A 27,166-nucleotide genomic window follows, 5' to 3' on the forward strand; every position below is an offset into this window, starting at 1 on the left:
ATTTGGGTTGATTCCAAGTCTTTGCTATTGTGAATACTGCCACAATAAACATACGTGTGCATATGTCTTTATAGCAGCATGATTTATAATCCTTTGGGTATATACCCAATAATGGGATGGCTGGGTCAAATGGTACTTCTAGTTCTAGATCCTTAAGGAACTGCCACACTGTCTTCCACAATGGTTGAACTAGTTTACAGTCCCACCAACAGTGTAAAAGCATTCCTATTTGTCCACATCCTCTCCAGCATCTGTTGTTTCCTGACTTTTTAATGATCACCATTCTAACAGGTGTGAGATGGTATCTCATTGTGGTTTTGATTTGCATTTCTCTGATGGACAGTGATGATGAGCATTTTTTCATGTGTCTGTTGGCTGCAGAAATGTCTTCTGTTGAGAAGTGTCTGTTCATATCCTTCACCCACTTTTTGATGGGGTTTTTTTTTCTTGTAAATTTGTTTGAGTTCTTCGTAGATTCTGGATATTAGCCCTTTGTCAGATGAGTAGATTGCAAAACTTTTCTCCCATTCTGTAGGTTGCCTGTTCACTCTGAGGGTAGTTTCTTTTGCTGTGCAGAAGCTCTTTAGTTTAATTAGATCCCATTTGTCAATTTTGGCTTTTGTTGCCATTGCTTTTGGTGTTTTAGACATGAAGTCCTTGCCCATGCCTATGTCCTGAATGGTATTGCCTAGGTTTTCTTAGGGTTTTTATGGTTTTAGGTCTAACATTTAAGTCTTTAATCCATCTTGAATTAATTTTTGTATAAGATGTAAGGAAGAGATCCAGTTTCAGCTTTCTACATATGGTTAGCCGGTTTTCCCAGCACCATTTATTAAATAGGGAATCCTTTCCCCATTTCTTGTTTTTGTCAGGTTTGTCAAAGATCAGATGGCTGTAGATGTGTGGTATTATTTCTGAGGTCTCTGTTCTGTTCCATTGGTCTATATCTCTGTTTTGTTACCAGTACCATTCTGTTTTGGTTACTGTATCCTTGTAGCATAGTTTGAAGTCAGGTAGCGTGATGCCTCCAGCTTTGTTCTTTTGGCTTAGGATTGACTTGGTAATGCGGGTTCTTTTTTGGTTCCATATGAACTTTAAAGTAGTTTTTTCCAATTCTGTGAAGAAAGTCATTGGTAGCTTGATGGGGGATGGCATTGAATCTATAAATTACCTTGGGCAGTATGGCCATTTTCATGATATTGATTCTTCCTATCCATGAGCATGGAATGTCCTTCCATTTGTTTGTGTCCTCTTTTATTTCATTGAGTAGTGGTTTGTAGTTCTCCTTGAAGAGGTCCTTCACATCCCTTGTAAGTTGGATTCCTAGGTATTTTATTCTCTTTGTAGCAATTGTAAATGGGAGTTCACTCATGATTTGGCTCTCTGTCTGTTATTGGTACATAAGAATGCTTGTGATTTTTGCACATTGATTTTGTATCCTGAGACTTTGCTAAAGTTGCTTATCAGCTTAAGGAGATTTTGGGCTCAGACGATGGGGTTTTCTAAATATATAATCATGTCATCATCAAACAGGGACAATTTGACTTCCTCTTTCCCTACGTGAATACTCTTTATTTCTTTCTCTTTCCCGACTGTCCTGGCCAGAACTTCCAACACTATGTTGAATAGGAGTGGTGAGAGAGGGCATCCTTGTCTTATGCTGGTTTTCAAAGGGAATGCTTCCAGTTTTTGCCCATTCAGTATGATATTGGCTGTGGGTTTGTCATAAATAGCTCTTATTATTTTGAGATACGTTCCATCAATACCTAATTTATTGAGAGTTCTTAGCATGAAAGGCTGTTGAATTTTGTCTAAGGCCTTTTCTGCATCTATTGAGATAATCATGTGGTTTTTGTCTTTGGTTCTGTTTATATGCTGGATTATGTTTATAGCTTTGCATATGTCGAACCAGCCTTGCATCCCAGGGCTGAAGCAACTTGATCTTGGTGGATAAGCTTTTTGATGTGCTCTTGGATTCAGTTTGCCAGTATTTTATTGAGGATTTTTGCATCGATGTTCATCAGGGATATTGGTCTGAAAGTCTCTTTTTTTGTTGTTGTGTCTCTGCCAGGCTTTGGTATCAGGATGATGCTGGCCTTAGAAAATGAATTAGGGAGGATTTCCTCTTTTTCTGTTGATTAGAATAGTTTCAGAAGGAATGGTACCAGCTCCTCCTTGTACCTCTGGTAGAATTCAGCTGTGAATTCGTCTGGTCCTGGACTTTTTTTGGTTGATAAGCTATTAATTACCTCAATTTCAGAGCCAGTTATTGGTCTATTCGGGGATTCAACTTCTTCCTGGTTTAGTCTTGGGAGGGTATATGTGTCCAGGAATTTCTCCATTTTCTAGTTTATTTCCATAGAGGTGTCTATAGTATTCTCTGATGGTAGTTTGTATTTCTGCGGGGTTGGTGGTGATATCCCCTTTATTATCATTTATTATTCCAACTATTTGATTCTTCTCTCTTTTCTTATTAGTCTTGCTAGTGGTCTATCAATTTTGTTGATCTTTTCAAAAAACCAGCTCCTGAATTTATTGATTTTTTGACGGGTTTTTTGTGTCTCTATCTCCTTCAGTTCTGCTCTGATCTTAGTTATTTCTTGCCTTCTGCTAGCTTTTGAATGTGTTTGCTCTTGCTTCTCTAGTTCTTTTAATTGTGATGTTAGGGTGTCAATTTTAGATCTTTCCTGCTTTCTCTTATGGGCATTTAGTGCTATAAATTTCCCTCTACACACTGGTTTAAATGTGTTCCAGAGATTCTGGTATGTTGTGTCTTTGTTCTCATTGGTTTCAGAGAACATCTTTAATTCTGCCTTCATTTCATTATGGACCCAGTAGTCATTCAGGAGCAGGTTGTTCAGTTTCCATGTAGTTAAGCAGTTTTGAGTGAGTTTTTTAATCCTGAGTTTTAGTTTGATTGCACTGTGGTCTGAGAGACAGTTTGTTATAATTTCTGTTCTTTTACATTTGCTGAGGAGTGCTTTACTTCCAACTATGTGGTCAATTTTGGAATAAGTGCAAAGTGGTGCTGAGAAGAATGTATACTCTGTTGATTTGGGGTGGAGAGTTCTGTAGATGTCTGTTATGTCTTCTTGGTGCAGAGCTGAGTTCAATTCCTGGATATCCTTGTTAACTTTGTCTCATTGATCTGTCGAATGTTGACAGTGGGGTGTTGAAGTCTCCCATTATTATTGTGTGGGAGTCTAAGTCTCTTTGTAGTCTCTAAGGACTTGCTTTATGAATCTGGGTGCTCCTGTATTGCGTGCATATATATTTAAGATAGTTAGCTCTTCTTGTTGAATTGATCCCTTTACCATTATGTAATGGCCTTCTTTGTCTCTTTTGATCTTTGTTGGTTTAAAGTCTGTTTTATCAGAGACTAGGATTGCAACCCCTGCCTTTTTTTGCTTTCCATTTGCTTGGTAAATCTTCCTCCATCCCTTTATTTTGAGCCTATGTGTGTCTCTGCACATGAGATGGGTCTCCTGAATACAGCACACTGATGGCTCTTTACTCTTTATCCAATTTGCCAGGCTTTGTCTTTTAGTTGGAGCATTTATCCCATTTACATTTAAGGTTACTATTGTTATGTGTGAATTTGATCCTGACATTATGATGTTAGCTGGTTATTTTGCTCATTAGTTGATCCTCCTAGCATGATGGTCTTAAAATTTGGCATGTTTTTGCAGTGACTGGTACCAGTTATTCCTTTCCATGGTTAGTGCTTCCTTTCAAATATTTTCACTGTTTTGCATACAATATAGATCCTTGGTTACTGCTTAACCTCAAGAAGGACTGAAACTGAAAACACTAAAATCCTAAAGTGGGAGTGATGAGTTTTTAAAAGTATTTCTAGACTGATAATAGGATCATCTAAATCTTTCCCATTCTGAAAGTTTCAGATCAAACACCAGAGGCTGAACATGTTCTTTAGAGAGATCCTCCAACATTTGCCATGAACTCATTAAGTGCATGAAGAGATGTATAGTTTTTCAAAATCATTTTAAGTTTACAACTAGAATAAATTGTAATAGAATTCCTGGATTATAGTAAATATTGACATCTTAAAATAATACTGGATGCCATCACAATGGCAGAGTAGAAGATAACTGGCACAGTAGGAGATGCCAGCCTTCTTTCCCAACATATACCTACCCACACAAATAGAGAGCTATCCACAAATCAAAATAGCCCTGGGGGGCCTCAAGAGCCAATTTAAGAATCTGCAGCAACATGGTGGAGCAAAAATAGAGAATATCCACACAAAGGATCACTGGTGAGAAGGGCATACCTGAGGTGGCTACAAACAAAGAAGACAGGCGTGATTGTATCAGCCATGGGGCAGGTACCACTGTGGTTCCCAGTGTGGTCTGCTCTGAAAAAGAAACCAGCATCTTCTTCAACTTAGGCAATCAATGACCATTCATACTGGAGAATCCCAGAGAGGGAGACACAGCTGCACACACACCAAAAAGCAGCTGCTGTTGTGCCTCTCCAGGACTAGAGCTGCCACCTCTCCCAATACGGCATGTTCCAAGCCATGGCCACTCCACAAGTGTCCACATTCCAGATCCTGGCTCTGTGGCTGCATTGTGCCTACCCATGCCTCTGACACCAGATCCATCACCATAGCAAGCTAATTCACACCCAGACCCTGAAGCCAAAGTCTCTCTGTGCATGCCAACACTTGAGATACCAGCTCAGCTGCCACTAAGGTAGCTAGCCTGTGCTCCCATCCTAGATCCAAGGCTGCACAATGTAGGCCCATGCCTCAGACACCAGAGCAATTTGCACCCAGAGCTAACATCTCAGCATGTGCCCATAGAGAGCTAAACCCCAGATCCATTGTAGCTTTATGTACAACTGTGCTCCCATCCATGACTGCTTCATAAGCACCCACACTTCACATACCATTACAAATTTAACAGTATGAGTGTCTGAACCCCAGGTCCTGGTGCCATTACCACGCCAGGCTCAAAGCCATAGTCATTCTATGCATGCCTTACTTCAAGCCTCCATGAGCACTACTCATCAGACATGGGTGCCACTGTCAACTCAAGCAGGCCTGCAAGTTGGACCCAATGCCAAGAGGGATCCCCTCAGCAACAACTTCCCTGAGGGGAGAAAAGGATTTGAAGGACTCTAGCAGTCATTGCCACAATAGACCCCAACAGCCCTCATTGCTTCTTCAGACATCCCCAGGGTTGGCCGCTGAGGATCCCTGCAATTTTAGTTACCATGATCTCAGCAGACAGAGCTTCATGGAGACTATACCGATGTGCCATCTCCAGTGCCAAAACCACTGAACCCCACCCAGCCAATGCTTTCACCCTTCTTTTTAGGGGAAAGTCTTTCCCCACCAAAACCAGTCCAAAAAGTCTGGAAGAGATGACTAGTCCACCAAATGAAAAGACAATGTAACACAGTAAGAAACTTGAAATGCTAAGCCATCACCATAAAAAGAACATGACTTCCTAGTAGCCGACCCCCAAAAATGGAGATCTATCAACTACTTGATAAAAAATTCAAAATAATTGTTTTTAAAAATCTTAGACTCAAGAAAATACAGAGAAATAATTCAAAAAAAAAAAAAACTAGGAAGACAAATATAACAGATGAAATTTTTTAAATTCTGGAGCTAAGCAATACAACATAAATGAAAAAACATCAAATAGAATCAACAGCAGAATTGATCAAGCAGAGGAAAATTTGAAAACAAAGGAGAGCAGTCGCTCTTCCTCAGGTGGCCACCATGGCAGGACAGGAGGATCCAGTGCAGCAGGAGATTCACCAGGACTGGCCTAACCGGGAGTACATTGAGATAATCACCAGCAACATCAAGAAAATCGCGGACTTTCTCAACTCGTTCAATATGTCTTGTCGTTCAAGACTTGCAACACTAAACGAGAAATTGACAGCCCTTGAACGGAGAATAGAGTACATTGAAGCACGGGTGACAAAAGGTGAGACACTCACCTAGAACAGTGACCTGCTGCTGCTGGGAAGTTGCTTTATACAACACAAGCCACATGGGAAAGGCCCCAGTAGCCTTCAGCTCCTTCCTTTCTCCTTAAAGAGCAACAGGGCTTATTCTTGTTTTTCTTTTTTCAAAAGTGTGGCCTTTGGGCTCTGCCATCTGGGCTGTGGTGTGTTATGTGGGGAGAAGTCCAGAGGAACTGTTGGAAACGACATTAGGCATTTTACCTTTTCAGTAACATTTTATAGATCTACTTATCAAGGTATTTGAGACATTCACAGCCAAAACCCTGGGACTCTTTGTGAAGGTCCTCCCCGCCTCTATCTTTCTTTCTCTCTCTCTCAAACTTTCCTTAAAGTTCTCATTGCCTTTACACTGCTTCTGTGAACAGTCTTTATCTCCTCACCACCTTTGGTGGGAAGTGGGGGGCAGTCCTGGCCAAGACACTCATGCCCTGGCAATGTGCCTGCCAGAGAATGTTGTTGCAGACCCACCAGTTTCTTGTTGATTTGGGGAGGTCAAGGCCAGGCCCCCACTTGGCTTGAAGGGACATTTTTAGACTTTTCTTTCTGTCACTTGGGAGTGTCTATGCCTCTCATATTTCCCTAATAAACTCAACTTTTTATCTGAAAAAAAAGAAAAAAGAAAACAAAGGAGAAAAAAGTAAGAAGCCTATGGAATTTATGGGATAATATCAAGAGAGCGAATTCTTGAATTATAGAAGTTTAGGCAGAACAAGAGGAGAAAAGGACAGAAAGCTTAATTTAAAAAATAGGTAAAAACTTTCCAATCTGGGAAAATATATAAATATCCAGGTACAAGAAGGTAAAAGGTTTTAGAAATAAGACTCAATCTAAACAAGACATTGAGGCATACCATAATCAAAGACAAGGAGAAAACAGAAAGAGAAAAGTCACCTATCAGGGAGTTCTATAAGTCTGATAGTGGATTTCTCAACAGACACATTATAGGCCAGACAACATACTCAAAGGACTGAAGGGGAAAAAAGCTAATGAAGCAGCATTTACCCAGTGAGTTGTCCTTTGGAAATGAAGAGAGACAGACTTTCCCAGACAGCCAGGAGATGAGGGAATGCATCAACACCTGACCTGTTTTACAATAAATACTAAAGGAAAAATTGAAGCTGAAAGAAAAGGGAGCTAATTTGTAACATGAAAATAGCTGACAGTATAAAACTCAGTTTTTTTTTGTTTGTTTGTTTGTTTTTAAGTATATGCCAAGATTCAGAATACTCTGATACTCTAATGGTGATATATAGTAATATGTAAGTTACTTCCATCTTTAGTATGAAGGTTAAAAGACAAAACTGAAAATAGCTACACTAATCATTAAGGGACAGACAATATAAAAGGTGTAAATTGTGACATCAGAAACATAAAATGTGGGTGAGGTTGAGTAAAGCGTAGAAATGTTTAATCAAATTTATCAGCTTAAAATAGCCTATTACAATGTTGTCTGTAGGCTTCCTGTAAATGTCAAAGCAAAAACCTATAGTAAATACACAAGATAAAAATTAAAGAATCAAAACATACCACTACAGAAATTTTCAAAGGAAGATAACAAGATAGAAACGAAGGCTCTAAAAAAAAATACGAAACAATTAGCAAAATGGCAATACTAAGGCCTTACTTATCAATAATTACCTTGGATGTAAATGAATTAAATTGCCTAATCAAAAGACAGAGTGGCTTAATAGATTAAAAAAGACTCAACTGTATGCTGCCTATGAGACTCACTTCACCTGTGAAAACACACACACCAACGGTAAAGATGGTAAAATATATTCCACGCAAATGGGAACCAAAAATAGAGCAGGGGTAATACTTAGGTAAAACAGAATTTAAGTCAAAAACTGTAAAATGATAATATATGTTGATAAAGGGGTCAATTCATCAAGAAGATATAACAATTGTAAGTATATCTGTGTAGCCAACATCAGGCCACCTGAATATATAAAGGTAATATTAATAGACAAAGAATGTATAATACAATTACTAGGGGACGTCAATCCCCCCACTTTCAGCAATGTGCAAATAATCTAGAGAGAACTCTAGACCAAATGAACCTGATAACCATATGCAGAACATTTAATCCAAGAATAGCAGCATACATATTCTCAAGTACACAAAAAACATTCTCGAGGATGGATCATGTTAATCCACAAAACAAGGCTTAACAAATTTAAAAAAATCAAAATCATATCAAGTATCTTTTTAGACCACAATAGTATGAAACTAAAAAGCAATAACTGGAAGAATTTTTGAAAACTTACCAACATATGGAAACTTAAATATTTTCCTGAAAAATCAAAGGGTCAAATAAATTAGAGGGGAAATTAAAGATTGAGATAAAATGGAAGCACAACACACCAAAACGTATGGGATGCAGCAGACGCAATCTAAGAAGGAATAAGTGCCTTATTGTTACAACAATAAGTGCCAGCATCAAAAAAAGATCCCAAACAAATGGCCTACTTGTTACACCTCAAGAAAATAGAAAAAGAAACTAAGCCCCAAATTAGTACAGGAAAAAAAAAAAAAAGGCATGAGCAGAAATGAGACTAGAAAAATGATAGAAAACATAAATTAAACTGGGTTGTTAAAGACAAACAATATAAACCTTTAGAAAGGCCAAGAAATCTATACAAACCTAAGAAAGAATGCTCAAAATCAGAAATGGAAAACATTGTAACTGATACATATAAATATGAAGGATCACTAGAGACCACTATGAATAATTATATGCCAACAAATTGGATAACTTAGGTTATAAGTTTAGGAATCTAAACATATAAACATATACAAAATCTAAACATAATCAAAAACTAAATCATGATGAAATTTAAAATATGAGCAGATGAATAAGTAATGAAATGAATCAATAATTTAAAATCTTCCACCCAAGAAAAACTCGAGCTGATGGCTTCATTGTGTAATTCTACCATTTAAGGAAATAATACCAGTCCTTGTCACACTTCAAAAAAATCAAACAAGAAATACTTCCAAACTCATTTTACAAGGTCAGCATTTCCCTGATACCAAAGCCAGACAAGATATAAGAAATGAAAACTATAGACCAATTTATTTCTGATGACTATAGATGCAAAAATCCTCAACAAAATACTAGCACAAAATTCAACAGCACATTAAAGAATCATTTAACCATGATCGAGTGGGATTTACCCCAATGATGTGAGGATGGGTAAGTAAATGCAAGTTTATAAATGTGATACACAATGGTAACAGTATAAAGGACAAATCTTATGATTATCTTATTAAATGCAGAAAAAAAATTGACAAAATTCAACATCCTTTAATTACTTAAAAAAAAAACTATCAAATTAAGTATGGAATGTTGTACCTCAGCCAGGTACAGTGGTTCATGGCTGTAATCCCAGAACTTTGAGAGGACAAAGAGGGTGGATCACTTGAGCCCGCAGTCGGAGACTAGCCTGGGCAACATGGTGAAACCTCATCTCTACTAAAAATACAAAAAATAGCTGGGCGTGGTGGTGTGGGCCTGTAGTAACAACTACTTGGGAGGCTGAAGGTGGGAGGGTCATTTGGGCTCTGGAATTTTGAGGCTGCAGTGAGCCATGATCATACCACTGCACTCCAGCCTGGTGACAGAGTGAGATCCTATATTTAAAAAAAAAAAAAAAAAAAATTGTACCTTAACACAACAAAGACTGTATATGATAAGCTCACAGCTAACAACACACTCAAAATGAAAAGTTGAAAGATTTTCCTCTAAAATCAGAAACAAGACGAGGGTTCCCACTGTCACCAATTGTGTTCAACATGGTGCTGAAGTCTTAGAGCAATTAGGCAAGAGAAAAAATAAGACCTCCAAATCAGAAAGAAGTTAAACTGTCCCTGTTTACAGATGAAATAATCTTGCATACAGAAAACTAAATATTCCACACACAAAAAACTGTTGGAACTAATAAATTTAGAAAAGTCATAGATAAAATCAACACATAAAAATCAAGTGTTTCTATACACTAACAATGAAATATCTGAAAATAAGACGACAATTCCATTCTCGATAGCTACAAAAAATAAAATGTAGAAATACATTTAACCACGGAGTTAAAGACCTGTACACTGAAAACTATAAAACACTGAAAGGAGTTGAAAATACAAACAAGTAAGAAGATATCCCAAGTTTATGGATTAGAAGAATATTTTTAAGTGCCCATACTAAGTAAATCAATCTACAAATTCAATGCAATCCCTATTAAAATTCCAGTGATGTTTTCCTCATGAATAGAGGGGGAAAATCCTAAATTTTTTATGGAACCACAAAAGTTGTGAATAGCCAAAGCAGTCCTGAACAAAAAAAACAAGTGCTGATGAGGATGCAGAGAAAAAGAAACATTTGCACACTGTTGGTGGGAATGTAGATTAGTGCAGTCATTATGGGGAAAAGCATGGAAGTTCCTTAAATTAAAAGTATGACTCTCATATGGATATCATATGAGATATCCATCACTAAACCTTCTTATTGATGGATATCCACAGGAAATGAAAACCCCATGTTGAAAATAGGTCTGTACTCACATGTTCATTGCAGCATTACTCACTATACCCAAGATATGGAATCAACCTAAATGGCCATCAACAGATGAGCGGATAAGGTGGTATGTATACACAATGCGATACTATTCTTAAAATCCCATCACTTGCAACAGTATGGATGAATCTGAATGGCATTATGTTATAAGCCAGGCACAGAAAGACAAATACTATATAATCTCTCATATGTAACCTACAAAAGTGGAGATACATGATCTTCAATAAAGTCAGCAATAACAAGCAATAGGGAAAGGACCAATATTCAATAAATGGTGCTGGGATAACTGGCTAGCCATATGCAGATTATTGCTGCTGGACCCCTTCCTTATACCGTATACACGAATCAACTCAAGAGGGATTAAAGACTTAAATGCAAGTCTGAATAGAAAAACGCATCTGATACCAGCCCTGTAGTTTGAACCTACTTCAGGGAATCCAGTACAATATAGTCAGTTCAGAGAAGTTGGCATGATTATGGATCCTGTGAGGAACAATTCTGCTTCAGAGAAAGAGAAAAGCAAGCTAGGGCTCCAAGGGAAAATCAAGGTACAAATAAGTGAAATTATCAAAAGTATATATTATCTGGGCCCAAAACAATTCATTCCTAGGAGGGGAGGTATATATCCAGGAAAATGTTCATAGACTTGATCATTCTTAGGCCAAGCCTAGAAAATTGAAATAGAGGAACTAAGGGTTCTAGAAGATTCATTCCACTTTGCTAACCCAGATTACCAAGTGGTTTTTAGTGCTTTAAATTTGTCATCTAACAAACAGATCAAACACATAGATAAATGAGTTCATCCTGCTTCATCTTAGTGTCTCATAGAGACTGATGATAATTTAATGGCACTAGTTATATAGAATTGTTTTTAAGTAGGGGAAGCTCCAGGATTATAGTTACAGTTCCCAAAGACCATCCAAAACATGTAGTCAAAAGCCACCAGCCAAGACAGAATTTGTAAATCATTTAGATCATTAGAAACAAATAATACCAATGCTGCATTTAGGGAGTAAGGAAGGTCAAAGAGTCATATTACAGATATTCTTATTCTTTTCCCTGTCATTCCAACCTCCTTATCTTTTTGTTCTCTTCCACCTCCTCCACCTATGAATTAGGTTGATCAGATTACAGGATTACTAGACCATGTTCTTTATGACATTGGTTATTCCAGAACCAGCAATGCTGGCATCACCTGGGAACTTGTTAGAAATGCAAATTCTCAGGCTGTATTCCCTAGAGAAACTCTGGGGTAGAGCCTGGAAATTTGTGATTCTGATGCCTACTAAAATTTAAGAACCACTACTCTAGGAGATGGATGCATTTTGCATTAAGAGACAGAAGACAGAATGATTTCTTTATCCATTTCCCTACTTGCACCTTTGTGATAGCACCCAGGCCTCTCTTCCATTGTACCTACTGCCAACTCCACAAGTCTTGAATCCTACAGCCAATGACCCAGAGAAAAGAATAGGTAAAGTGAATGTCTCCTGTTCATGGTCTGACAGGATTGTTGATGCAACAATAGAGAAGATATCCCACCTCTACCACCCAGATACTGCCCTGGCAGGGAGGCTGGCTCTTGGCCATATCTTCAACTCCCTTGGCTTCTTTCAGCTTATCTAAAAGAATTAAAGCTACTTGGTAGCTGTGAGAAACTGGGTTCTTTATGAAAACTGGTCCCAGCTAAGTCCAGAAGGAGGAAATTAACTTCACCATCATAAGGGCTTAATACATTTAGCTTTCATAACCTGCTTACATCCCTTGGTATGGATTCTTGAATATATTACAAAAATTACAGAAAGTTCATTGTAATGTTCTTTTGATTAGAAGTAATTGAATTAGTCAGAAAAAGGTAGAAAATTGCTTATGAGATTAAAAGCTATTCTCAGCTTTTAATCCTTATAAATATCAAAAATAAAATAGAATAAAACTGCAAGTGGTAGTCCATCAAACTTCTCACAAAATCTTTTCATGTTTCATTCTCTGAAGTTGGAGTTTGATAAAAGAATTGTCCATAATGTACAAACCTATACCTTTTGTAGTAAAAAGCACTAGGTGGTTATTGTTTCTAAAACTTGCTTGTACTTCAGAATCCTCTGGGCATCTTTGAAAAATTTCAAAGCTCAGGTTATACTCTTGACCAATTGAATCACCAGTTATGAGGATAAGACACAGGTAGCCATATTTTTTGAAGTAGGGGACAATAGAAACGCAGAAGCATCCTAAGCAAAACCTGAAATTCAATTAATTTTATTTCTAAGGCTTTTGCTAAAAAGTAGACTGAAGTTTGCCTGCCTTGTTTTGTTAAATCTGTATTCTGACTCTGTAGTTTGACCATTTCCAAGCTATCAGCACACTCATGGTATCCTAGCTAAAATGGCTGTCTGGATCAGTCAGGGATCCATGTAGAAGAACTGTACAGGCAAATACTGACAATTACTCAGGCTTTCCAGATAATTCACTCTGTGACCCAGTCAGCTACATGTTTTCCTTTACAGGTTTAACCAAAGCTGGGATCTTTAACATTTCCAGACACTGATAAAGATGTTAAGGTTGTTGTTCAAAACACCGAAGATCAAACATGTTGCTAAACACACAGAAACTAGCCCCAGCCCAGAGCCAAAATCCTTGAACCTTCATATAAGCCCCATAATCTGACCCCTCCTTGCTGAAATACCTAGGTAGAGTATCTCTTTTCTCACTGTCCATCACAAGGACCGCCACAACACCCTTTAGGTTTTCCTAATAAATTCTTTGGACTGTCACCGTGATTTTAGTGTTTTTCTTTGGAATCCCAATCAGCCCTATCTTGGGATAGTTTACGGCAGTTCATTGTGGGAACTCTCCTCTCTCCATTGTTGAGGCTATTCCAGCTAGGAGTTTGGTCAGAGGGAACAATGATATTTCTTCAACTCTAGAAATACCATGAGAAATATTGTTCTCATTAGTGCTATGCTCTATCTAAGCACCTGGTGTCACTATAAGACAGAAAATAACTTTGTGACTAAAGTCAAGTTTATACTGTTGTTTCTTATGTGGCAATGGAGTTCATATACTATTAAACTTCTATGTGGGACAAAATCACTGCCTACGAGAAGGTATGAGTATCCCTTGAAGGATAAAATAATTACTGCGCCAAGCATGGGCAGATCAGATCTTGCAGCCTGGAAATACTCATTTAATACATTATACTATATCCACTGTATTAAATAATAGACAAATAATTAGTTTCCAGAATGTTTAAGTCTGTTATTTTTGTGGGAAAAAAAGATGAAATTTCAGTGATATACAACAATAAAACTATATTTCTCATACATCTGAATATTGGCTGAGATGACTGCTGATCTTAGCTAGGTTTGTTTATGTAACTGCAGGTTGGCTGTGGATCGGCTAATCCAAGCCAGGCTTGGCTGTGAGGTTCTGCTTCAAACTGCGAGTTGGTCTGGCAGCTCTGCTCTACTTTTCTCTTATCATCCTTGGACCAGGGAGCTAACCAGTCACATTCTCATGGTGTGGCAGAGTAAGAAGATGGCAAGCCCCACTAGACAAGCAAACTTTAAGCTTCTGCTTTCACCAAACCTACTAATTACTCCTCCCACTCACCCATGGAAGTAGTGCACATGACAAAGCCAATAGTTAATGTATGGGGAAGTATACTCTGGGAGAGTGAGTGTTATTCAACAGTAATCTAATATACAGAATGTTCTGTGTCAACTGAGGAACACCAAACGACAGTTTGAAAAGTTTCCATCGGAGAATCAGAGGTCCTTAATTTATACCATTTTCTTGCTGTTCAATACCTGGAAAAGCTTATTTCAATGTCTGGAGGAGTGAGATACCTGAGAACTGTCAAGAGACCCACTTAAACTATCATCCACCATGTGTGTCTGTAAAGTAAGCATTAACACAGCAGCATGGGCTGTGGGATGCTTTTTCAGAGCCTATCAAACTTTGATTACTTTCTTGAACTTGAAGGGATTCATATCACTGTCAAAACAAAAGGTTCACAAAATTAAAAAAGAACACAATATAATGTGGGCAGCAAGCCACCGAGGTGCCAAGGCAAGAGACCGAGGGCACAAGCTCTTCCAGTATAATAAAGAAAATATATAAAATAGGAATAGTTATACTAGAAATCGATTATAGATATGATGATATATAAATATTATTGATCATCAGTTTGTAGCATTATTCTTTATTCCATTATTGTAATAATCCTTGCTCTACAATTATAACCTAGGAAAAACCAGGCCATACAGAGATATGAGCTGAAGGGGCACGGGGAGAAGTGACCAGAAGACAAGTGTGAGCCCTCTATCACGCCTGGACAGGGCCAGTAGAGGGTTCCTTGGTCTAGTGGTAACGCCAGTGCCTGGCAAGGCAACACCTACTTAGCTGACCTTGGTCTAGCAGTAGCATCAGTGCCTAGGGAAGGCATCATTACTTAGCAGACCTGGAAAGGGAGTCTCCCTTTCCCTGGGGGAGTTGGAGAGGACTCTGTTCCACACCTCTTGTGGAAGGCCTGACATCAGTCAGGTCCCCCTACAGCCATTGGGAGGCCAAACCATCTCCCTGTGATGCTGTGCTTCAGTGGTCACACTCCTGTTTCACTTTCATGTTCCACCCTGTACACCTGGCTCTGCCTTCTAGATAGCAGTAGCAGAATTAGTGAAAGTGCTAAAAGTCTTTGAAATGCATAGAAGAAATAATGGCATAAGCTGTCCTCTCTCTCTCTCTGCCTTGGCTGCCAAACAGGGAAGGGCCCCCTGTCTGGTGGACACGTGACTCACGTGACCTTATCAATCACTGGAGATGACTTACACTCCTTACCCTGCCCCTTTTGACTTGTATCCAATAAGTAACACTGCAGTCAGGCATTCGGGGCCACTACTGGTCTCCGCGTCTTGGTGGTAGTGGTCCCCTGGGGCCCAGCTGTCTTTTCTTCTATCTCTTTGTCTTGTGTCTTTATTTCTATGATCCCTTGTCTCCACACATGAGAAAAACCCATAGACCCTGTAGGGTTGGCCCTACAGTATGAGTAGATCACGTAAAGGTATGTATGGGAGCTTCTTTTTATAGAACTGACGGAAGAAGTGTTCATTATGAGAGTTTGAAAGACAAAAGCAGAGATAAGTGAAATTAATAATTTTATGATATGTTGTAAGAAGACTGGATTTTCTTTATTTTTCTTTAAATATTCAGTATTGAGCTGTCATGAGTTGAAACGCAAGCTAGAACTCACAACTCCAGCAATTGGTGTTCCTTGAGTAAGGCTGTGAAACAAATGACTCCCAAATTTCAGTGGTTCACTACAAAAACAACAAAATCATCCTTGTTCATATTATATGAACACTGTGGGTCAGTTATGACTATGCTACAGGCAGTGAGTCAGATTCACATCTGCTCCACGGATCTTCATCATGAGTCTAGGCTGTGATATGCTTATTCTTCTGGCAGAGGGAAAGAATGAAAGATAAACCAAGCCTTCTAACCATGTTTTACAGTTTAAGGTTTTATTAGCAGCTCAAACACAAAGTTTATTTCTCATTTACACTTCTTATTCATTGTGGGTGGACTTTGGCTTTGTCACAACCTCTAACTGGAACTTTGCTGGGTTTTGCAGCTGAGGGGAAAGAAAGGAGGAAAGTTAATGCAAACTTTTAATTTGCAAAGCAATTTAAAAGTTTGCAAAAATTTGCAAAGCAATGCAAAGCAATGGCCTCTAGCTCCATCCATGTTCCCACAAAGGACACGATCTTATTCTTTTTGATGGCTGCATATATTCCATGGTGCATATGTATCACACACATCTGCAATAACACATGTCTATATGGACCAGGCAACTTCTTGTCTTTCTGTTCCTTTCCATTCAATCTTTGCACCAATATCATAGTGTCCTTTTTAACTTTTATTTTAGGTTAGAGGTACATGTGCAGGTGTGTTATATAAACTTGTGTCACGGGAGTTTGTTGTACAAGTTCTTTGATCACCCAGGTACTAGCCATAGTACCTGATAGCTATTTTTCCTGATCCTCTCCCTCCTACCTTAAATAGGCCCCAGTGTCTGTTGTTCCTCTTTGTGTCCATGTGTTCTCATTATTTAGTTCCCACTTATAAGTGAGAACATGTGGTATTTTATTTTTCTATTCCCCTTTTAGTATGCAAAGAATAATTGCCTCTAGCTCCATCCATGTTTCTGCAAAGGACATGATCTCATTCTTTTTGACGGCTGCATAGTATTCCATGATGCATATGTATCACATTTTCTTTATCCAGTCAACTGTTGATATGCATTTAGGTTGATTCTGTGTCTTTGCTATTGTGAATAGTGCTGCAGTGAACATACACATACATGTTATCTTTATGGTAGAACAACTTAGGTTCCTTTGGGTACATACCTGGTAAAGGATCACTCGGTCAAATGGTATTTCTGTTTTTAGGTCTTTGAGGAATTGCCCACTGCTTTCCATAATGGGTGAAATAATTTACACTCCTACAAGCAGTATATAAGTGTTTCCTTTTCTCCACAACCTCACCAGCATCTGTTATTTTTTTATACACTTTCTGATTCTTGAAGTGCATTTCAGGGCTACTCAAATTTCATTGGCCAAATCAAGTTACACGGCAAAGTTTAAAATTGGTGGAGTGAAGGAAATATCCTACCCCTGATAGGACAGGAGACTAAATTATCGGTGGACAATAATACGGTCTACCACAACTACAATCATGTGTAACTAGTCATGCATTGCTTAATGATGGGGATACATTCTGAGAAATGTGTCCTTAGGTGATTTTATCAACCTGTGAACATCATAGAGTGTATTTACACAAACTAGATGGTATCGCCTACTATATACCTAAGCTATATGGTATAGCCTGTTGTTCCTAGGCTACAAACCCAATATTGTAGGCAATTGTAACACAATAAGTATTTGTGTATTTAAACAGAAAAATAGCTAATGGATACTAGGCTTAATACTTGGGTGATGAAATAATCTGTACAACAAAACCCCCACAACATGGGTTTACCTAGATAACAAACCTGTACATGTAACTTAAAAGTTTTAAAAAATACAGTATATATATGGTACTATAATATTATGCAATCACCATCATATAGGTGACCCATCACTGACCAAAACTTCATTATGCAGTGTGTGACTGTATTTTATTTTCTTATTTTCAGAAGTCTCAGCTTCAAGAGGGAATGGTGTTATTTCTGTTTTCATGGTCCATAGTTCAAAGATGGTATTCAGCTCTTCTATCCATTCATTTAATAAATATTACTAAGTATTTTGGAAGCAAAGGACATGCATGTGAAAAGCTAGATACAGGATAATATAAATTGATAAAAAGGAACATCAGAAGACTCTTTTGATAAGTGTTCACTAAAAGAATTGGCCATGTCTATCAGGAAGGAAGTAAAAAAGGAATTGACTTAATGGAAGAAATATATCTACTTATAAATGGAGCTAACTGTAGAAATAAAATTGGGAAATAGTAGGCTATAAAAAGAGTGGCAAAGGGTGGAGGGTACTTGTCAGAAAAGACATAGGGGTAATTTTAGTACTAAAAGGAATAATGGTTTTGGGGTCACAAAGTTTGTGGTTCATTTCCTCACTCATACCTGGATAAAGAAGTCACCTGTTTGGGTGACTCAGCTGTTTGGGCCAATCTCAGCCAATATTCCTACTGTCTTTCACCTAGATTACAATATCACTTTGAGAGGTCTGTCTTCCTTAGCCATGTGATGAGTCTATGACAATGGGAAGGTCAAACCTCTACTATCAGACCAGACTATAGGTGCACTCCTGGTTTGACCTGACTCATAGATCTGTGAGGAATGAAACCTCATTTGCCTTGTCATACTAGAGAATTGTCAAAGACATTCAGCAATTTTCCTATTTAGATTTTTCCTCTCAACCCCAATCCAGCATTCTCATTACTTGACCCAGGGGCTAAAAAAAGAGAACTATCCATCTACATGTTCTTTCTCTGGAATAGACTGAGCATATAATCACGAATCTGCTTGGTCTTGACTCCATAGATGATAGGGTTGATCATGGGTGGGAAAAGGAGATAGAAAATAGCAAGGAGTATGTGGACGTGAGGGGCAGCACGGCGGGCTACACGGTGCATAACTGAAGAGATGACTACCGGAGTGTAGGTGGACAGGATGGCACCTATGTGAGACACGCATGTCCCAAATGCCTTGTAGCGGGACTCCTGAGAGGCAAGCTGGAGAACTGCCTGAAGGATGAAGACATAAGACAGGATAACAAAGAGCAGGTCCAACACCACAATAAACATGGCCACAGCAATGCCATAGATACTGTTGAAGCTGGTGTCCCCACATGCCAGCCTCACCACAGCCATGTGTTCACAGTAGCAATGGGCAATCACTGGCCTCGGCAGTAGTGGAAGTGTCTCAGCAGGAAGGGGAGTGGAGTCATTAGTGTCACAGCCCGGACCACAGCAGCCATGCCAATCTTGGTGATGAGGGACCCAGTCAGGACGGTGGTATAGTGCAGTGGCTTGCAGATGGCCACATAGCGGTCAAAGGCCATGGCCAGCAGCACTGCTGACTCCATGATGGAGAAGGAGTGAAGGAAGAACATCTGGACCAGACAGGCAAAGAAGCTGATCTCCCGATCCCTGAACCAGAATATGGCAAGCATTTTGGGCAGCGCTGTAGAAGAAAGAACCAAGTCAATGGTTGCCAACATGGCCAGAAAGAGATACATGGGCTCATGGAGGGCTGCATCAGCCCGGATAATGAAGAGAAGGGTACAGTTTCCCAGCAGGGCCAGAGTATAAGCAAAGCAGAAGGGGATGGAGATCCAGACATGCAGGTGTTCCAAACCAGGAATTCCTACCAACAAAAAGGTAGCTGGATGTGTTGAGGTGATATTAGAGGGAAGCATGGCTCCCAGAAAATCTCCTTGTCAATTTTTACAGGGCTTCTTCACCTTCTATATATACTTTCTATAATATATATGATTAGAGTTCAACCTATTATATTCCACCTGCAAAGATTACCTCTTGTTTCCACTGCTAGACTTCAAATAAAATAACCTAGCAGCCTTCATAGACATGGAGAAGCATAATCCATATTTTCTACCCTCAAAGAAATTTGAATCTCATTGAGTAGATAGAATATTAAATATCCATAGAATTGATATCCCAAGACAACTTTCATAAAGGAATGGAGTATAAGTAGTGTTTTCTCTGTTCTTGGTGATGCCATGAATACCTTGAAAAAAGAAGTGAAAATATGTTTAAGTCAATTCATTTCTTTAGCACATACATTGGTACCATTCTACCTTTCAGTTGAGCTAAATTCCCAAATGCAAGAGCCAATTTTCTCTCCTGAAATCTCAGTTGAGTTCATGTATAAGTCAAACCCTTCGGTTTCTAATGCCCAAATTAATCACACAATCTGCATATTTTCCCTAAAACTACTTTATTTGATATGGTTGCTACTAGCCATATGTCACTATGTAAACTTAAATTTATATTTAATAAATTAATTTCACATTTATGCAAAAACACTTTTCATGTGCTCAATAGCCACATGTGACTAGTGACTACCAAGAATATTTCCATCATTGTAGAAATTTCTGTTTAAGACCACTGCTCTACAGTATATCTTTCACATCTTCTCAATACTCATAGGTCTCCGTAAATACAGCCATGCTGCAAGCATATTGAGAAAATGAAAGGTCCTTTTTTGGTTCTCCATTGAAATTCATGTTAAACTCCCTGTGCATGTTACTCTCCCTCCATCTGTCTTCCAGTTCCTTCTTTTCGTCACAGGACAATTCTCTCTCATCTTTAGCAAGACTGACTTCTGACTTCCAAATGTCCTTCTTGTTAATAATTTTTCACCTTTTTATCTTGTTCTGGTCATTTTTCTTTTTTCAGATCCTTAAACACTGGAGTTACCCAGTTTTTATCAAGATTGTTATTATAAAATTATAAAATATATATTTATACAAAATATAAAATTTAGGATCCACTTAAAGAGGTTCTTATGAGAATTAAATGAGATAACGCTCTTCAAACACTTACTAGTTACAGAACAAAGTAAATACTGAAAATAAAAACTTGGTCTCTTTTTTAAAAAAAAACCTATTGGGAAATGTAATTGCTCAAAGATATTATAGCTAATAGTGTCAGACAGTCATATTTAGTCCTTCTTTCTACTGATTCCAATGTCCTAAGTAACTAGGCTTTTTGTTTCCATCTAGATGCCCTATATGCAACCTGCATCCAGCATAACCAGACTGAAAACTAACTTCCTTCTATAAGATTTAGAAAATGTTTAGAATCTAAAGTTACTGGCTGAAATCATGACTGCCACATATTCTAGTGGCAGACCTTGCACAAATAACTTATGTACTAGTTTGTTTCCTTCTCTGTTAATGGGAAATAGCACTGAACTACCTTTATCTGAGGGGTATAGGGAAGTTAAGTGTAATTATGTATAAAATCATTTTGTATAATTTCTTAGTGTGCAGAGCTTTGTCATTTATATTTCTCTTCTGTAGAACTGTTACTTTTTAAAAAATTATTTGTTGATTAAATCTACCATGACATTAAATCCTCCTCCTTTCAGTCAAACCTCTGCTTTTCTTTATAGCAAAGCATGTAGAAATGTCTACAATGTCTACAAATGTCTACAACTCTCTCAAGGATAATTGGTTTTGAAACGTATCAGTCTGGATTTTATTCCCATTACAAACCAAAAATTCCTTTTACTGTGACAATCAATGACCTCCATGATGATGGTGCCCTTATCACTTACCTGGCTTCATGCAACTGGACCTCTGAGCAACTTTTTTCTGAATTGACCACTCTCCTGCTTAAAACTCATTTTTCTCTTGTGTACCACCATATTTCCATTTCCCAGCTCCAGCTTCTGCCCTAACTGTAAGTATTGCATTTTGACAGTTCTCAAGCACGATATTTTCAAATTTTATATCCATGTCATTCAGAAAATATATCAATTAAATTTAATGACAACTATTTAAATATTTTCACTGAATGGGCTAAGGAAAAATTCATGAACAAAATAGATGGATCCCTTAGTAGAATAAGTTTGCTACAGGTTGGGGAAGGATAATAAAAGGACATCATGATTAAATTACATATTACACACAGTTTTATTGTTGTGATTTAAAAACCAAGGAACAGGGCAATTATGATAGGCATTTCATGATAGAGAGCAGGAGAAGTTGAAATTTGAAATAAAAAGCTCATTATAGACCTCATTGGAAAATAAATTTGAGAAAAATTGAATGAGGTGAGGAAATACTTAACTTCACTTCCTTAAATGTCAGAAACTAAAATTTCATGCCAGTGGCATATACAGAACAATTATACAGTGAACAAGAATAGGATGAAGGAGTGGAACAGGAGAGAGAATATGGATCCAAAGTTGCCTTACTGAGATGGATAATCCAATTCCACATGAAGAACCATAGAGAAGGAACCAAAGAATTGTCCACTCTAGACACAGAAGAGGGGAACTTTTATCCACTGGCTTCCACACCCCATGGGTCAAGGATGACCCAAGGAGTGTAGATTTCCTTGCATTTTCAGGTCCATACATGCACCAGAATAACTGAATGAGATCCCTGAGGTGCCCATGCAATAAAGCAGAGAAACTCTGGGGTGGGATGCAGCTGAGTAAGGTGCTATCAACCTACACCTACACTCAAATGGTTCCCACAATAATGGCTACAACAATAAGGAGGGATGACAGGACTTGAGAAGACCATAATAGATTTGGAATATAGGAGTCACCCAGGAGAAAGGAACAGTCTAAGAAAATGGAACAGCCAGAGAAAATGCCCTAAGACATAAAAACCCTGGTATTCAAATATCAGGAGGCAGCCAGCACAGGTAGGATGAAGCAAATGAGCAAGAGAATCGGGTCAGAACAGCGGGGCCAGATCACACAGGGTCCCATAGGTCTTTGTGGACTTTGCAAAAGTTCCTCATTTCTCTCAGAATCAAAGACATTGTTTTCAGCAGAGAAGAGATATATTAGACTTACACTTTTAAACTTTTCCCTGGCATCTATGATGGACAATAGCACAAAGAGGAAAGGGTAGAATTGGGGGAAAGTACCAGGAAACTATTGCAGGAATCCAGGGAAGGGAGAACATTGACTCAGAATCAAGGTAGCAGTGTATGTAGTGGGAAGTAATAGGATTGTGGATATATTTTTTAAATGTGTCAACGGTATTTTTGACAGGTTAGATATAGGAAGTGAGACAAGAGGGAGTCGAAGATGACACCCTTATTTTTGGCATAAACAACTGACAGGAGCTGCTCCCAATTGAGATGGGAAAAGCATGAAAGGAGGAGCTCAAGACTTCAATTTTGAACATGGTGAGTTTGAGATATCAGAAATTCAAGTGAATATGGTAATACATATAGAAAATAGATCATATTTAAAGCCATGAAACTGTTTGAGATCACCCAGATAGTAAACGTTCAGAGAAAAGAGAACCAGAGAACCTGGAACTGAATCCCAACATTAAGAATGGATGGGAGAGGAGTTGGGGCACATTGAGACATTCGCAAGGGAAACTGACAGTGGAAACTATTAAGATAGAAACATTCCCAAGTAATGTACTATCTCAGTATATAGACTATAGTTTATTAACAAGGGCATTATTACCATGTAAAATGCTACTGATGAGTCAAAGAATTTGAAAACACAATTGGCCTTGTGTTTAGAATTGCACAAGAGGATTGGATACCTTGATAAAAGCAATTTTGCTAGAATAGAGACAGGCAAAGCCTGACTTGACTGAGTTAGAGTAGATAAGAGGGGAATTGAAGTCTGTTAACATGGCTAACTTTTTTGAGGAATTTGGAAGCAAAGGATGGCAAGTAAATAGGGCACTGGCTAAAATGGAAAGCGAAGTCAACTGTGTGTGTGTGTGTGTGTGTGCGCACATGTCTGTGTGTGTGTTTGTTTTTTAGAACAGAATTATCATGTCTTTAGCTGAAGAAAATTATCCAATAGTGAGGAAAACTTGAAACTTAGGAGAAGAAAGAGAATACTGCTCCTGAAAAGACCTTGAATAATGCATCTTTCCAGGTGGTCTACTTGTTGACCACTGAGAATGTAAACGTATCCTGAAACAAACACAAATTTACATACCTTACATTCCTTGTAAGCTCCAGACTAGAATATCCAACTCCATACTTGATATCCCCACATATTTGCCTCACAGATATGTCAAACCTGTCATGCCTGAGGCAGAAATCATGACTACTTCTCTTCTTGTGCTACCCATATCTCAGAACATAACATCCTGCCCAACCAGTTGCTCAACCTAGAATCAAGTCATCCTGGATTCTTCCCTTTTCTTCCTGCACCGTATTTAATCATCAGCAAGCACCACTGGATCATCCTACATGGTAAATCTCCACGTTGCCCATTGCATTTCCAACACCCTTCCAACACCATCATCCTTGTTCGGGCCACAGCATCTCTCAGCAACTACTGCTACAAAAGAATCCTAACAGGCATACAAAGTTCCACTTTGTTCTCCAATATTTATCCTTCAACAATTACCCACAATATCATGAAGTGAAGGGACTGGGGTTAGGAAACTCTACCTATTTCCTTCTGTAAACCTAGCCTCTAACATACATAGGTGTGGAGCATTTCACTAAATAAAATATGACTACTAGACTACTGGAAGACATATCTGTCAGACTACTCCTCCCCTCATGTGATTTAAGCTGAGTTTGGGTTGTCTTCTCATTTAAAATGCATCCAGGATGGAAGTTCTAAGCATCCCAATTACAATACTCTGTTACCTGCACCAGAATAAAATTATCTTCTTAATGGAAAATACTATTTTAAATATTCATAATGTTTGTGCATTTTTGTCAGGAACAAGCACTTATGACAACAGTCATTTTTATTTTCAAGTACGTATCAGTACCTAGAAACATGTCTGGCATCTAAGAAACTCTTCTAAAATACTGTGAAATAATCCCACAAACCTGCTGCACCTTTATCTTATCTCAATATGTATTTTCCACAAAAGCCACGTTTTACTTATCTGAGTCTCCATGTCCCCCTAGATTCCTCCATTCAACTCTTGAACATCACTAACCACCCTGTGAGCTATCTACTTACCTTCATACAAGAAAAAAAAAAGGCATCTCCTCTATCAGATTTCTTCTTGAAAAGACAGATTTACAGTTTGTAAATCTTATTTCCTTTGAAGTCCATCTAAAACCAGCTCCTCAGAATGAAGGACTCAGAGTAGGAGTGTGAATGGAGCCAGTCTTCTTCCCCTAATATCCAGAAACTAAGACCTCCTCCGTAGTGCAAGTTTTGTCCAAACTGTTCATTGTTTTCAAAACTAAGATGTCCATGCTCAAAGGACTTCTATTTCTCCTTAAAAGGGGCCTCCATATTTGGAATGGACTCAGTTAATACTGATATCTATTTGGTTGCCTATACCTTTATCTTAAAAGGATATCAGAATGATAGATCTGAAAAATTTAGAACCACACAAGAAAGGATAATCACATAATCAAGGTACTTCAAGACTCTGCTTCTGGTAGAAGAACCTCAAAGAAAACGTGTTTCTTACCTTTCCCTGCCATCTGTCTAGTTCAGGCCCCATTTTCTTCCTCTTGACTAATGCAGAAGCCATTTAATTGGAATGGGGGCATTTGCAGGGGTTAGGAAAAGCCATGACAGGAGGTGAGAAGTGACAGATCCAAACTGGAATAATCAGCTAAGACTTCTTGGAGATGGCCCACAGTGTTTCACATGGGAAGGAAGCAGGCATCCTCTGTGGTGGGAAGAGCATCTGGAGTTTGTGCACCAATCACTTGGGTGGGACTATCAAGACTTCTGTTCCCTCTGTTGAAGGACCAGAGTAGAAGCAATAACAGGGTTAGAGAGCTGATGCCTAAGATCAGGACTGGCTGTGGGAAGAAATTGAGTGCCCCCAACCTTCCTGCTCACTCCCACCTTCCTGCTCACCCCCACCTTCCTGCTCACCCTCACATTCCTGCTCACCCCCACCTTCCTGCTCACCCCCACAATGTCACTTGTTTCCTATTTCCCTGAGTTGCAGCTCTGTCCACAGTCCTCAGTCTGACTTTCAATCCTGGGCCCTTTTCATTAGCTTCATGCAGCACCAGTGCTGCCTTCCTCTTTCAGTCTAAGGAGTCTTAGAAAGAGGAAGCTGGGAAGGGAGCAGCTGGCTTTAATCCTCACCAGCCTCTGCCCTTCTCCCAAAAGACTGAGGAAGCAGAAACTGCTGCACTTGAGCAGAGTCCTCAGAGACATCTCTGGCCTCCTCTCTCTGGGTTTACACAAGGGGACTCCCCTGACCCAAGGACTGTATCCTTGTTTCCTGTAGCCCATGCCTCCTCCCCAGCCAGTGGCACTGAGTTGTGTCTACCAGGGATCATACCCTACTTGCCAGAGGCTTTGAGCATTTCAGGTGGAGCCGGCTTGTGTCTTGGTGTTTGCTGTGCCTCTCTTTACCATCATTCTTAGTGTCTTCTAAGAAAGCCAACCTCATCAGAAAATATACACTGCAGGCAACTCCTCTCAGAATTGACTCGAAAGGGCAGGAAGTCCAGCCTGACCAGGCCAAGGTCATCCATTAGGCATTTTATTTTGCATTCATATTTCATATTGGCCTGAGATATGTGTTAATAACCAGCTCATGACCTTGATATATGACAACTCTCTGATCCCTGATCTATTTTTCTTGTCTCTAAGGTAGAGATAACTTTTACAATATTTTCTAACTCACAAGGATAGGATAGGAGGATCTAAGTAAATAAACAAGAAGCCACTATGAATGTGATTCCTTATTAACAATTAGGAAATTACCCAATCATCTATAAATGATAAAGGGTGATCTTTCTACTACAACTGACTTAATGTGTGCTATTTTTCAAGGACCTGAGAAGATGCTTTTCACTAGAGTTCTCCATGGATTTTGTCTACCCTAATTCCCCATAATTTTTAAAAGCAATCTCAGAACCCTGTAACTCAGTCATATCCACTCCCTTCCCACACAGGTACCCTAGAACTAACTTCCCCTTCTATAACAGTTGGCCCTCAAGGGTGTGGACTCAGCCCTCCTCCATGATAAGTCTGATCTTTTGGGATACTGGGATAAAGTGGAATTCCTACACAGTACATTTAAAGTTGCAGCCTAAATTAACCATGTACAGCCAGGCCAAGGGGATACAGCCTATACGAAAAGCACCTCACCAAAACCTAATACGGCAAAAGCCAGATAAAAGCCAGACAAGAGCCAGATAGAATAGACAGGGATTTTGTGAACAAAGCACCTTACTTTGCCCCCAACTGCATTCTGAGTGAGTTATCCTGTCATCATAGGAGCAGGATAAGAAGCACACGGAGTGGGGGAGTGGGCAGTGGGGCCATTGGCTCAAACTGTGCTGGAGATAACTACTGGAATATTGGAACACTTTTGACTGTGTTTAATTCATTGACATCCTCCCCACCCTGCCTTTTCTTTTGTAAAATCTAGATTCTTTTACATTTGTATGCATATT

General features: G+C 38.8%; 2 protein-coding genes and 1 pseudogene across 2 annotated transcripts in view; 2 read left to right on the forward strand and 1 right to left on the reverse strand.

Annotated features, from left to right (window-relative positions):
• The window catches only part of TRIM21 (tripartite motif containing 21), a 117,302-nt gene that overhangs the window by 21,213 nt on the left and 68,923 nt on the right, over positions 1 to 27,166 (forward strand). The window lies entirely within an intron of this gene.
• Positions 5,726 to 6,121, forward strand: LOC717243 (protein BRICK1 pseudogene; annotated as a pseudogene).
• LOC717274 (olfactory receptor 52K1) lies at positions 18,557 to 25,222 on the reverse strand. Its single transcript, XM_015115111.3, is given in 3 exon segments — positions 18,557 to 18,984; positions 18,987 to 19,448; positions 25,210 to 25,222. Coding segments are annotated over 3 exon segments (903 nt in total).

This window comes from Macaca mulatta, chromosome 14 (assembly GCF_049350105.2).
Source record: "Macaca mulatta isolate MMU2019108-1 chromosome 14, T2T-MMU8v2.0, whole genome shotgun sequence".
NCBI classification, from domain to species: Eukaryota; Metazoa; Chordata; class Mammalia; order Primates; family Cercopithecidae; genus Macaca; species Macaca mulatta.